Here is a 15,391-nt window from a genome sequence, read left to right as displayed (position 1 = left end):
CAAAGTTTTATCTTTAGAGACACATGGAAACATTGTTCCATGTTGTCAAAGATATTATAGTGCTCTCCAATCTGGTTAATTTACCAGATGTTTATACAAGTGAGAAAACATTGATGAGAATTGGGTTTAATGTGAATTTCGGTAGTCTACCCGATACCTAAGGGAAGTTTTGAGGCAATTCTGTTTAATCCAAACCAAAAATGTATTCTACGTGTCAGCCCATAGTAGTTTACATGTTCGCCAGATATGGACACCTTTGGTAGATAAAGGGGGCATGGAGGTATCCGATGTGATAACCAACTCTTATAGGTTTCACAAGGCATAAAGGTTTGAACCTCTTAAGGTGTGCACCCCCTTTATTTCACAATTTCCGCTCTGACACCGATGTACGGCATGACATATCATCTTCTTTAACTGTGCTATACATTTATTATACATCTCCTTACACTTTCCTTTGAAATACTAGAGGGAGGAAAAAAATAATTTCCTATCCTGTCGTTGAAATGGAGCATTTAGTTACCTTGTATTGTTATGTAAACATGAAGTCATGGACAGGTTTAGGGTTGTGTGAAAGTAGCCATCACGTGTACTGGATACATGTAAGTTAACACACTGTAATATTTTCATAAACGTGAAAGTGAAACCCCAAACTGTGAAAACAATGGTGCATGTACTTAGTTACAGGTAGTGGTTACATCAGGCATCCTGTTTTTAGCATGAAAATGCAAAGAATGAGTTTGAAAATAAAAAACACTTGCCACAAAACCCATCCTGTGAGAATTTTTTAAAGTTGCTGGTTCTCTTTTTTGTATCAGCATTGTCATGATGTGGGTATGGTAAGTGGACAAGCCCCCACGCCCCCCCCCCCCCACCACCACCACCACTCTTTCAATCCTGTATGCATGCAGTCTCGGAATCATGACTCATGGATGGATACCATATCAAATATTAAACCAATATGATATAACAGACAAGATTGGAAAAAGAGCATTTGCCTGCATTTTAAAGGAGGGAAAATAAATGGGGCCAACTTAAAGTGAGGTTTTAGATTTAGAACTCAGTATTATTATTTCATAATATAAATGCTTTGATAGTCAGTCTCTGTAAAAGAAAACTAAGGAAAGAAAGACCTATGCATTTACGTCATTAAAAAAAGGTTTTATTTTTGTTCTCGTTAACAAGGCCTATTGAATTGAATGTATTGATTTATCTATCTCAAAATATGAAAATATGATTTCCATTGATGCATTTAAAACAAAAACATTGGTTTAAATTTTATTTTATTTGTTTGCACCTCCTGATGCACATGTTCAGTAGCAGTGCAGCAGGAGTAATCCCATAATTCAGATAATCTATTTAGACCCCTAGAGTAATCAAATATTGGCCATGGAGGAAGTCCAATAATATGAACAGACTGATAGACAAGAGTGCAATCTCACAGACTACCCGCCCAGACTCTCCGCCCAGACTCTCCGCCCAGACTCTCCGCCCAGACTCTCCGCCCAGACTCTCCGCCCAGACTCTCCGCCCAGACTCTCCGCCCAGACTCTACCCCTTCCTCGGCTCCTTTCTCTTTACATTTTTCCCCCTTTTTTTTTTTATTAAAGATCTAAATGTCATTCTGAGAGCTCTTTTTATAGAGTGTGACAGCGCAAATTTTAAAGTAGCATTCGAAACCCATTATCCAACCTGGTTTTATATGAGGTCCTGTTCAATTGCCTAGAGCCCCCATCAATTTTCATACTCATCTCCTTTTGGTGATATGGGTTTTGATTTTTTTTTACCAGCTCCTCACCCTTTTCCCAAATACCCTAATAGATCATGATATTATCTTCTGAAAGCACTCATATACTTTTACTCATAGTGAACATCATTCTGGCTCTCAACAGATGATACAGTACCTGAGCGGTTTTTCACCTTTATTCCATTTGCTTCCCTTCCTTTGCCTTTCTTTAATTTCCCTTTGTGTCTCCAATTTTTTTTAACTTTCACAATATGAGTGAGACGGATAAAGAATTAAAGATGAAGGAAACAGGAAATGGAATTATTAGTTCCTTCAATTGCAGGAAAATCCCTCCCAGTGAATTCTTGACCTCTTGTCTTCATGTGTCATCGATAGATTGACCCTTCTTTTAATCAAGTCTCTTTTCTTCTAGAAAAAAAAATGTCTCCAAGCCTCCAACCTTCTTGCGATCAGGTTTTTACAAGATGGATATCTTTTCGGTGACTCAAATACTTTGTGTCCTCATCTTGAAATCCAGTATTTTCTTTCCTCTCCAGTTTCAAGATGGTGATGAAAGGATATTTTGTGGGAAAAATGTCTGCTTTTGAACAAGGTTGAGTCAGTGTGTGAGGTACTCGGCTTGAGACTACATTTGTGGGTTTGACTCCAGCGATGATTTCCGGCTATAGTCTGAAATTGGAGGAAATTCAGGATAATTGAAATAAAAAAGAGAGTAAACACTGGAGAGGATCATGTGTTCATTGTTAACATTGTCACTAACTGTTTCCTGTCTTACCTAGACGGTAATGACGAGTGTTCATCAGGAAATTATTATAAACACATCTTAATTGAGGTAATTTGGAGTTCATTGAGCAGAGTTACTTTCATTTCTTAGTTTTCTCCTGGGTATATTGATATTCTAGATCTCATACTGCGAACCACCAAAGTTAATTGATAATAAGAAGCTGATATCCCATCTTTATGTTTGATTTTTCTTGAAAAACTACTGCAATATTTGTACTCCGAAATGGCTGTTGACAACCCAAGATTTACTCACCTTCTGTCTTCATTGATGTAATGTATTCATCTGAATATGAACTATGATTATTAGCCAACATACATCTATTTATGATACTTAATTTCAATGCAATCAAAGAGAAAATAGTTGTCATACGGAATACACAAGAGCATTTTTTTTCTTGACCAATCTTTTTAAACTGAAAATGGTCTTATACAAATTTTGAAATGGCTGTGGTTGGAGGCTAAAAGATAAACAGAAAAGTGATGTTGAAGCCTTGTTAATGATTACCGGGAATACTTGTGGTTAGGCATCACATGAGAGAGAGAGAGAGAGAGAGAGCGCGATAGGTCAGACAGAGATCAGGTAGGTTGCTGTCAATGTCAAGTTATTATCTGTTGCCAGTCTGCTTGCTCATTGCCCTAACACAGTACCTGAATATGTTCCTTGTTATGACTTATGAATATATTCACAAGAACAATACTCTTATGAGATGAGATAAGATGGCTTTTGTGGCTACTTGACCAAAATGGTAAATCATCCTTCCATTTTGTTAGCCCTAAAACAGATTTAAAGATGACATGATGACAGGGGTTTTATGATGTATAGATATTGAAGGGCATTTATAGACAATTGCTTCTTTGATATTTTTACCATACTCAACATTGTACATTTGAAGAGAATTATTATTTCATTACCTACATTTTGTAGGTCTACAAATAAATTTGTATAAAATTGTCTTCAAGCTTCAAAGAAAACGTATTATTACATTATGCTAAAATGTACTGATGAGAGAAATAAAGTTTAATGGATCCATGAATATGAAAGAGATACCAACAGTCCTACACTGCAGCTTGCATGCATATGTATGCATTCTATCAAAAGTTTTAAACTGCTGGGAAAAAGTGAGGTATGGCAAACAAATCAAAATACTTGTAAACATGCCCTAGACCTCTGCCGAGAATGGCAAAAATAGATATTGTTCATGGGAAAATGCCAGTGACAATGATTCTAGCTTTGTTGCTTTGCTTGGGTTTGACAGGATGGATAAAAGGTCACAGTGCTTGTACTAGGACATTGCAAAATGAAAATAGTATTTTGATGCTATTTCTACCATTTTCAAATGGATATTCTCACCCCCCCTTTTTTGGGGGGGGGGGTGGTATTTTGGGGGTTTTGGAACATGGATTCAGCTCAGATCCAGTGCTTGATAAACAAATCCTAAATAATTATGTTGTCTATCTACATCTCATCTGAACCCTCTGTAAGTCTTGGATATTTCACATTTAATATGCCATTCATGTGAACTTTCACTCTTTAAAAAAAAATCAAATCAGATCAGATACCATAGAGCAGCCATTATTGTTCTTATTTGTTTTCACACTGCCAATTAGAACAATAGTCTGAAAGGATACCTTGTTATATTATAGGCTGGTCTGAGATAGATTTGCTCATAAAGCAATTTTTGGTATGCAAAGAAATTGGTGTGTTCACATCAATCTACCGGTAGTTTAGATTTTGGTGTGAGGTGGGTCCATGCCTGAAGCAAATAAAGATGTCTGAAGAGGCTAAGTGTTCAATCAGTATGCTCAAATCCTCAAAGTTTGCGGCCTCTTGTAAACCCATGAGTGTAAATGGAATGTAATTTAATTTACATGAATCCTCAAATGTCCTCGCGATTATGTGGAAGCATCCGCAAATTGGCAGCCAGACGTAGGAAAAATACAACACACAGTGACACATTGTATGCTTCTTCTCTTTATTTCATTTCGTCCTGAACCTCATATAGTATTCCTCAAAATTTGTAAGAAGACAGATCACGTCTTCAGTTCCAAAGTACATTTACTTCTTGACAAGTGACTCATCTCCTTCGGCCTAGCAGAGTCCCACTTATCCACTTCTGCGTAATCAAGGATCTTATAATCTTGTTGATTCTCTTTGTCTGCATCCCTCCTCTAATGGGGGTGGGGTGGCCAGTGGGGGCAAGATGAGGGCTAGGGACAGATGGATTGGAATATGAAGTGAGATAGAAAGAGAGGGAGAGATGGGGAATGGAAGGGAGGGAGGGGAATGAGAGATTATGAATATTGTGAAGCGAAATGATGTAAATACATCTATCTACAGGTATATGAAAATTAAAATCTGAGAAATCTGATAATGTGACATTATGACATGTGAATTTGTTATATTTGAATAATCCATCTTCATTATGAATTTTGATTGTAAATTCCAGGATAAAACCAGTCGTTGAGTTTTCTTGCTGGAGAATCTAGAATGGGAATTGTGTCATCATTTAGATATTGTAGTCATGAATACCGTAGAACAAAGTGTGTGTAATTTGTGCATCTTCTTGCTAAAAAATGAGGATAATTTTCTAGTACTTTCTCAGATTTTGTTAGTTGCATGCTCAGATGAATTCAAGAATCTACATGATGGTAAACAAAGTTGAGCTGAAAAATTAGAAATCAGTTATACTAGCTTTGTTTCTTGTCCATATTTTGTTGCCATGGCATGAATTGAAGTTATCCACCCATTTTCTTTTGCAAAACTTCATTTTTTCCAACCCCTAAACTAGTTTCCTACATATCACAAATCTGTTCCTTTATACTTTTAGCTAGTTTCTTATTGTTACAGCGAACTATCAGTGTACTGTTACCATTGAAATTCTCTATTACAGGCAGAGTAGTTCGTTAACTTTTAGACCCCTAAATCTTTCAAAACATTCAATCTAATTTGCATTATGCCAGCTATAGGTGTATTAAAGCTACTTTTCATTCAATTCCATTAGCTTGGAGCCCTATTTGTAGTTTGAGTGTATGTGGACGCTCAACAACAAGAGCCTTTTGAACTATTGTCCTCAGCATATATTGCAGTATTTCCATTTAGTACATGCAGGTAGAGTGAGTCTTCAGTCTTCACACTGTTATGATTTATTTAACTGTTCTCTTTTAACAAATCATTATCTGAATTAAAAGAAAAACCCATCTCTGTTGAAAATTTCAATCATATTCACTGCATCTATGTACATTATGAGAGATGATTTGATATATTACCAGACTGGGGTGACAGATTTATTTCTTTGAGAATGAAAACAAGGACATGCTCGGGACTGGAGAATAGACTACAGTAGTTCAGCTCTCTCAGAAGAAAAGAACTTGCAAGGTTTTATTGTGAGACGGGGCATCAACGAGTCTGGGGTGAAGCGATCAATGGGAACTACTCCCAATAAAAATGGGACCACATTTCCAGTGCACTTGTTATTATCAGCAGCTGATGGATTGCTCTCTGTTACTGTGAAATCAGTGTTGTTGTCTGTCATCAAAATCAGACATGCAGAATTTGTTCATAAGGTGCTCTAGTCTGGATATACATTTTGTCTGTCTGGTAAGTTATGTGCTGGGACTATATATGGAAAAACTTTCTTTTCTACTTTGGTATTCATATTACATACCTCACTCTATTGATGTACATGTCATGAAGATATACCCACATCTTCCCATTTTTAGGCCTACTTTCTACCAAATAATTATCTAGCTAACTCCAATTATTCTTTCAACTCCAACTTTTTAGACTTAACAAGTTCTTTGTTGACATGTACATGTACATGCAAGCATTATGATACAGTTTTGTATCTTTAAAACTAATTGGCCAAATCCTGTAATACATCTATTGCAGTTTGATTGGGAACTTATTTTTGCAATAATTTCAGGAAAATATGTTCATGGAACTTCATGCTATTGTAAATGTTAGGTCTCACCCTAATATCCATATTCTGAGAGTGCAGAGGAGAGGATGTATACCGTATAAACAAGAACTTGTCTGTCTATTTATCTTTTCTTCTCAGTTTCAGCCTGTTCATTGACCTCATACATACATGTTGGTTACTGCTGCGGATTACCATGAATTATTGATTGGAAGGAAATCCCTTTAAGATCTCTCCATTGTTAAATAATTGCAGCTTTTAGAAGAGCAGACAGTGAAGGCCCGTATGTATTTTTGGTTGGAACAAGATCTCTTATTTTCTTGGGTTATAATGATAGTTTTATGTTCTTCTAGATCACCCCCATGATATGGCACACAATAGAATTTGTTTGGGCTTACAATGTGATGTAAGAATCCCACAATGGACTATTGTATTGGAATGTTGCAAGACTTGGCAGTTTTCTTCTTTGTTAACAAGCTAAGGCTTTAGTCACTACACTTTCACTTTCTTTTATCCTTTAAATTCTAGGAAGATTGATTTGTGGTTTTTAGAGGAATGATCTTTGAGACGTGGAGACATATTTGGCCTTTTGATATTCAGAAGCATGTGTTCTAAAGCGTATAAGTAAAAGCTACACAAGTTTGAAGTCTTAATTCCTTGATAGGTCGCAAAGATGTCTTGTATGAAGATCATTTGAGGTCATTTAAGGTCATTTGAGGTCATTGAAGGTCATTTGAGGTCATTGAAGGTCTACAAGATTATTGAATATGACTCCATTAAAACGTGTTTCCCTCTTGTGCATATTGGCTCTTATAATATAGTGTCAGTGTCTTTAGTTCATTTCCTTGGTAATTTTGAAACATTTTCCCATATGCAGTATCTCTGTGAAATCAAGGTGGAGGGGTGCCTAAACTGTAGTCTTCATGACTGATTGGCACTTGTTGTTTAATGTTTTTTACATCGGGCCAAGTTAAAAATTAAAATGCAGTGAAACTTCAAAATATCTCTACGGGTACACATGTACAATACCCTTTCACCTTCAGGGAAATGAGAAGTATATTGGCCTACATGTTTGAATGGAGAATCTACATTATAAACATTCCTGGTTATACACTTTCCTGGTTATAAACTTATAATGAGGCTGAACTGTGTGCCCATGATTTCGTAAATCATTTTCATTCAAATTATTTGCATAGGTTTGTGTTTGGCTTTGCTGTGTACAAAGTTCAAAATGAGGGCAACCCTGCTGATATTGTATTGATGTTGAACAATAGCATTGAACCAATGAATAGTTGATGAAAGGATTTGTATTATTGCTTTTGATATATTTGTATGGATGATTGTATCAGGAATTTCAGGATATTAAAGTCGTTTCTTTCCTTTTAAAATAAAAAGTAGCATATAAAATTGTTGAATTCTGTGATATGTAATGTATAACTTTAAAACCAGAGGCTTTTAATGAATTGCTAAGGATGACTAATAATCAAGGCAATAAACTTTCGCAGATCGCAATAAATTAGTCTGTTGTCCAATCTGTCCATACTCCATAGTGACTGAATTATTTTGTGTTGTGGTATAAAACTTGAGTAAATGAGAACAAGTTGCTAAATCCACAAGCATTTCATACACAAGAGAGGTTAGTTGTTTTGCAGTATATGTGAGTTGTCATGAATTAAAGGCATTGTTTAACAATGTAAAATCTGAGATGCACGGCCCTACATGTACGTGTTATCAGTGTCAGTGACATGGTGTAATATTGAAGCCCAAAAAAGAAAAATCGCGCTTCAAAAATGATCAAGAAGTGCCTCAAAAAAGTAAAAATCTTTGAGTGACCGGTTTTACCTAACTCGTTTTCCCCAAAAGACCGTAGTGTTATGAAAACCGTTAGGAAAACGCAAAATTTGGTTTCGATTTCCAATCATAAATATCTTGATAATCAGACAGGCGATCAGCTTGTAAAAGTCTCGGAGTTCCTGACTGATATTATCACTGCAGCATGAGCTAAATCCATGATTTTGTATCTGAGACAAAGTTACCGGATCCCTAACTTTTGTTTCAATGGAGATTAACTAAATATGACCTTGAGTAGGTTGTGAAAATCAAATTCCTCGCTGTATTTAAAATGATCTTGAAGGCTGAAGCACAACAATGTAATTGAAATCCATGCCCTGCGGCCAGGAAACCTTTCTCATGTAAAAAAGGGGTAAAAATATGGGGGGAGGGTGGGGGGGGGGGGATGTTAAACTTCGAAGTTGAAATTGTTGAAAATGAAAATTAGAAAAACTTGTCATTTGTCACTTGAAAGTAGACTCTTGAAAATGGATTTGTAACACTGGATATAATTAAAGAAATGAAAAAGATTATTCGGCATTGTATATGTTCTAACCCTATGCTCATTCTTGCCAATTTTAGTGACATATTACCAAAAATGTCACACAAGCATTGACCCTTGTATGTTAGTCCCACAGAGCTTGCTCTTGTGTATCTGTATAGTCTAGTCTTGGTGTCTCAGATTAAGAACATACTATATTATTTACAGTACATGTACATCAGGTATATTTTATTCATCAGTTTTCCCCTCATGTGTAGGATAAGTTTAATCCTAATTGTTAGTTTACCCAGCTGCAAAAATGCTCATTCTTCCTATTGTTCTCTTTCAAATTTTCAATTTTCCACTTGATTAGTAAACTTGAATTGTAATGTACCCAAAATGAGAGTTAAAAACCAAGATTCCAAATAGTCTGTAAATTAATTTCATGATTTTCCTCACCTTAATAGTGTAAGGCATTAAGATTTTCCGTGATGGTATTGGTAATGTTTGCATTTGTTAATTGGAAGTCCTTGAAATTAATGATTTGCCATGATATTTTCATCTTGGTGTAAATTAATTGAAACACTACTACTGGTAGTTACAGCTTTGAATATATTGATTCTTGGAATAAACAAACAGTGGGTATGAACAACTGAATTTAATTCATTATTTTTTTTAAAGTATTCACAAAATATCTTGGTGCATACCAATATCCTTGTTTTATAAGAGTTCTGGTTGAAACAAAGTGACTGATTTAGGTTTAAGTTTGACTATAGTATAAAGGAATGAATGAATCAAAAGACATAGTTTCAGATGCTGCCATTTCAACATTTTTAATGAAAATTCCCACATCTGTATGGAGCTCCATGACCATGGTCATCTTATACTCTTTGATATGATTATTATGAATTTGCAGGTATTGACACAAGACTATCCTATTGTAATCCAAGTCTTGCAGTTGAAATGACTAGTCATTACTAGGCAACAAGGGGTTAGAGTTCACGGCAAGCCTCACCATGTTGCACAGTGGGAGGTGCTGTAGTTTTATCACTATGAAGATGATATAATAAAATGTATTTTCATAGAAAGGAAGGATGACTCATCCTGCATCCAGGTGACAATTCAATGAACTTGAAAAAATGTCAAATTGTATTTATTTTCATAAAAACTTTGTGGAGCCTGCTGAGGAATATTATGGGAAAACACTTGTAAATCATAGAGGCCACAGCTCAGGGTATGGAGACACTCCTAGACAGTTTGAAGAAGTTTGTGGTATATTCCTTTCACATTCACTGTTTAAGAAGAATCTAGCATCACTTTGATCTGTTAACTTCTCGATCCTCTTTGAGAGGAACGAGGTCCCAGTGGCAATGCAGAGTGGTCTAGGTCTGTGAACCAAAAATGGATTCTTTGTGATATCAATGATATCTGCACTACATTAAAAAAAAATCAAAACCATTTTGGAAGGATGCTGATCTACATGTCATCATAATGATGTATTCCATGTTTTGCTACATACATGTATACCTGGAAAAAAGCATAGAATGTTGGAATGAACTAGTGTACATGTTTATGGAATTGTAATTTTATTAAAGCCAACAAGTAATGGTTCAGTTTTTGATGTGTTCAGTTATAGATTTGTTTTCTTCTACAGTTCTCTTGTAGCCATATACATGTACACTTGTTTAATTCTGTTTCTTTTTAAATCATTTTTTCTGCTTTCTGTCACTCCTTTCTTGCATAATCTGTTTTTATCAAAACAAATATATATTATTGGAGGGGGGTCTATTCGCTATTCATAAGGACCGCTATTCATAAGGTGCGCTATTCATAAGGACCGCTATTCATAACGTGTAAATTCCCGTACTTCCTGGTCCGCTATTCATAATGGCAAAAGAGGGTCACTATTCATAATGAAATAAGGTTCGTTAATCATAAGGACCGCTATTCATAACGTGAGATGAGGGTCGCTATTCATAATTCATATTAAGGGTCATTAATCATAAGGACCGCTATTCATAATATGAAATCAGGGTCGCTATTCATAAAACGACGAGAGGGTCGCTATTCATAATACGAAATAAGGTTCATTACTTATAAGGGTCGCTATTCATAACACGGGAAGAGGGTCGCTATTCATAATACGAAATGAGGGTCGCTATTCATAATAGGAGAAGAGGGTCGCTATTCATAATAGGAGAAGAGGGTCGCTATTCATAATAGGAGAAGAGGGTCGCTATTCATAATACGAAATAAGGTTCGCTATTCATAATAGGAGAAGAGGGTCGCTATTCATAATAGGAGAAGAGGGTCGCTATTCATAATAGGAGAAGAGGGTCGCTATTCATAATAGGAGAAGAGGGTCGCTATTCATAATAGGAAATGAGGGTCGCTATTCATAATAGGAAATGAGGGTCGCTATTCAAAATAGGAGAAGAGGGTCGCTATTCATAATAGGAGAAGAGGGTCGCTATTCATAAAAGGAGAAGAGGGTCGCTATTCATAATAGGAGAAGAGGGTCGCTATTCATAAAAGGAGAAGAGGGTCGCTATTCATAATAGGAGAAGAGGGTCGCTATTCATAATACGAAATGAGGTTCGCTATTCATAATAGGGGAAGAGGGTCGCTATTCATAATAGGAGAAGAGGGTCGCTATTCATAATAGGAAATGAGGGTCGCTATTCATAAAAGGAGAAAAGGGTCGATATTCATAATACGAAATGAGGTTTGCTATTCATAATAGGAGTAGGGGGTCGCTATTCATAATGCGACGAGAGGGTCGCTATTCATAATACCGAAAAAGTCAAAATTACATAAGCAATAAACTAAATGTTAATAAGAAAGCGACATAATGGACACCCCATGGCTACAGCGTAGGCCGGGGGGGGGGGGGGGGTGGGGTAGGCCACATGGTCCCAAACATTTTAAGAAAATATTTATTGAAAACTCACATTTCTGAAGAAAGAAAGGCGTGCCCCCCCTCCCCAATTCGGCCCACCCTCCCGGCAGTATTCCCTTGATACATGTACATATTAGCGACAATTCTCGTCCAAGTAGTTCATAGATGGCGTAGCCTGTGTGTGTTTAAGGGTGAGGGCGGTGGGGTTGTATCAGTGTTGCCTTCAAGGGGTTGATCTATCATGTATCTTATCCTCAGCAAAGAAAGAAAGCGACAGAGAGGGGGTTGTAGGGACTTAACTTTTTTTTCGTCACCACATGAACGGGGGTTGGCTCTATATAATTATCAAAGATAACAGATAAAATATAATTACTTTAAAAAGAGACAACTATTCAGGGCTATATATCGCCCCCCCTACAGGACCAGGAACGTAGCCGAGGGGGGGGGGGGGGGGGGTGGGGCGTATTATGAATAGCGAACCTCATTTCGTATCATGAATAGCGACCGTCTACTCCTATTATGAATAGCGACCCTCATTTCTTTTTTTATGAATAGCGACCCTCATTTCCTATTATGAATAGCGACCCTCTTCTTCTATTATGAATAGCGACCCTCTTCTTCTATTATGAATAGCGACCCTCTTCTTCTATTATGAATAGCGACCCTCATTTCTTATTATGAATAGCGACCCTCATTTCCTATTATGAATAGCGACCCTCTTCTTCTATTATGAATAGCGACCCTCTTCTTCTATTATGAATAGCGACCCTCTTCTTCTATTATGAATAGCGACCCTCTTCTTCTATTATGAATAGCGACCCTCTTCTTCTATTATGAATAGCGACCCTCATTTCTTATTATGAATACCGACCCTCTACTCCTATTATGAATAGCGACCCTCTTCTTCTATTATGAATAGCGACCCTCTTCTCCTTTTATGAATAGCGACCCTCATTTCTTATTATGAATAATGACCCTCATGAATAATAACCCTTATGAATAACGACCCTCATTTTTCATTATGAATAGCGACCCTCATTTCGTATTATGAATAGCGACCCTCATTTCGTATTATGAATAGCGACCCTCTTTCTGTGTTATGAATACCGACCCTTTTGTAATATTATGAATAGGGACCCTTATGAATAGCGACCCTCATGTCGTATTATGAATAGCGACCCTCTTCTCCTATTATGAATACCGACCCTCTTCTTTGATTATGAATAGCGGTTCTTATGAATAATGACCCTTATGAATAATGACCCTTTTCTCCAATTATGAAAAGCGGACCTTATGAATAGCGGTCCTTATGAATAGTGGACCTTATGAATAGCGGACCTTATGAATAGCGGTCCTTATGAATAGCGACATTGACCCATTGGAGGGGGGGGGGGCTTCCCCTTAAAGTAATAGCAGCTAACTGTGCCAGGGTTTAAAATAAAGGAAACCAGATTTTATTGTTATTCTCATTTTGCTTGAAGATTTGACTAAAATATCAAGTTCAAACTTGCCTGTTTCTTTACTGAGAACTAACGTGCTTCTTTAATCCAGCAAATTTATAGTAGATGCTGATGACTCAAGATTCCAGCGATTACCGTTGAATAAATATTTGCCTGTCTTGGTGCCAGTCCAATGTCCATTGTACGTGCAATGTATACATCACATATAATTGTATTACCAGTATATGTTTGTGGCTCTTGTTCTATCCATCCATGTTATTACAGAGAATTTAGCATGTTTCAAATCATTATCAAATGATGTATATTTCTTTGGCTGGCGCTTCTACAGTGTATTAATGTTTTGTTGAATATTGGAGCTAAATGTTTTATTGGGTAAGTTGTTGAAGATACAATTTATGTCTCTAGATAGGGTTATTGTAATAGGTACTAGATAGATACTGGATTATTTAAATAAAAAAACAAACATGAATTGTTACATGTGGACAGAGTCAAGGTAGACATTCTCATAAAATGTAATCCAGAGTTTTACTTATTTTTGGAAGCAAAATCATGAACTGCCACCTCATTTCTCAAAGCCCAGTCGAGAATGGTCTATGACTTTGTATCTCACTATCTCCTGTTCAGTTTGAGTGTGTTCATTTTCCTTGACAGTTTTGCTTTATACAATATATCCAATATTATCCATACTTCAATGAAGACATATTAGAATTGATAAAATGCCTGGACCTGTAATTGTGCAAGGACATGGCAGGACTGACATTCCATCACATTTTAGTTAAATTTTAAAATGATAATAATAATGATCTTTTACACTGGATAATTATAAAGTGCTTAGATTGTCATCCATTGGATGAGCATTTTGGATAAGGTATACCTAATACAGTTGTGTTTGAGGCATCGTTCATTAAACTTTGACAAGTATAGGTTTCCCTACATCAAATTGAAACTGCTTATTGCAATTAATATGCATTTTAATGGGATGTTAGCGTACTTGTACATGTACTTGTGAAACATTGCCCAGATTGACAAGCAATTGCAGTAAAATTATTCATAATTATATAAATAATAATAATAATAATACATGAGATTAAAGATAAACTTGAGTTCTGGTAAAATAAGAAAATGAATTCTCACAGAATCTAACGAAACTTACACTGAATGTTCAAGATTACAAATAAATGTCATGTGCCAAACAATTTTGGAAGAAAATGTATACTGGCTGAGTAATGAGTATAGAAAGATAAGGAAATCAGGGTATAGTACTAGCCCCGACATCATGTGTGTTGTCCCATATACATCTTTCTGTGTAAGTGATTGTTACTTTACCAAGACTCTGCCAAATTTATGATGATTTTGATGACTCCAGAACCTTGCATTACACACCATTACTTACATGTACATGCTATATGATCAACTTTTCTGATCCATTCCACACCTTTTCTTTCACAATGCAATCGCATTACCAGAACTCAAGTTTATCTTTAAAATGCGGAAAATGTATTTTTCAATGACTGTCTGAACTAGTTCTACTTATGATGATTTCAGATAATAAGGGGCTTATATACCAATGCGTTTCCACAGCCAATAATGAAAACATATATATACCGGTGCGTATATGTATATTCAAATCTATCTATTTTGTCATATTATTCCCCCATCAGGTAAGATGAGTAGGTGTACCATGATAGAGGTTCAAGAGACAGACTGACCAAGCTCAGGGAAACATGGCTGGCTTACAATGCTCTCTGGTCTTGGGATGCATACTCATCTGTGCTCTCACCCACTTGTAAGTCATTCATTCATGTCAATATTAAAGGTAAAGACCAGTATTGGAAATGCCCCAATTTCAAAAAATGAAATGGAAGCTCTCATTACCAATCATGTGAAAGAATATGTTTTGACTAATACATGATGATAAAAAATTTGCCGGGAAACCGCCTACTAATTCATATATTTGGTAAATTTGTTTCTCTCATGGTCTGTGAGAGATATAGGGTAGTCCCATATACATCTTTCTGTGTATAGTGCTTGTAACTTTACGAAGAATGGGCCAAATTTCTTATCATTTTGATGATTCCAGAACCTTGCAGATGCTAGATGCTAGATGATCAACCCTTTCTGATCGATTCCACAACGTTTCTTTCACAATGCAATCGCATGACCATAACTGGTCTTTACCTTTAAGATGTATTCTACTGTATGTATGTAGTAAAGAAAAAAAACAAAGAAAGAAAGAAAGAAATGAATTAATGAATACATTCTCTATACTGCGTAATA

The 15,391-nt window shown here is 36.2% G+C and overlaps 1 protein-coding gene across 6 annotated transcripts in view; it reads left to right on the top strand.

The window, feature by feature from the left end:
- Window positions 1-15,391, top strand: part of LOC582027 — a 40,013-nt gene that overhangs the window by 12,966 nt on the left and 11,656 nt on the right. For 4 of the 6 annotated variants that reach the window (XM_782002.5, XM_003728136.3, XM_003728137.3 and 1 more), the window contains exon 3: window positions 14,776-14,900. In XM_782002.5, coding sequence (XP_787095.2) covers window positions 14,839-14,900 — 62 coding nt within the window. In that variant the 5' untranslated portion in view covers window positions 14,776-14,838. Of the gene's footprint in view, window positions 1-5,893; window positions 6,126-13,464; window positions 13,487-14,775; window positions 14,901-15,391 lie in introns of those variants that run through there. The other 2 variants (XM_011663082.2, XM_011663083.2) reach the window with 2 other exon arrangements.

This window comes from Strongylocentrotus purpuratus, unplaced genomic scaffold, assembly GCF_000002235.5.
Source record: "Strongylocentrotus purpuratus isolate Spur 01 unplaced genomic scaffold, Spur_5.0 spur5_scaffold_6, whole genome shotgun sequence".
In the NCBI taxonomy this organism is placed as follows: domain Eukaryota; kingdom Metazoa; phylum Echinodermata; class Echinoidea; order Camarodonta; family Strongylocentrotidae; genus Strongylocentrotus; species Strongylocentrotus purpuratus.
The sequence above is the reverse complement of the archived record's forward strand: the minus strand, read 5'-3'. Positions and strand labels throughout refer to the sequence as shown.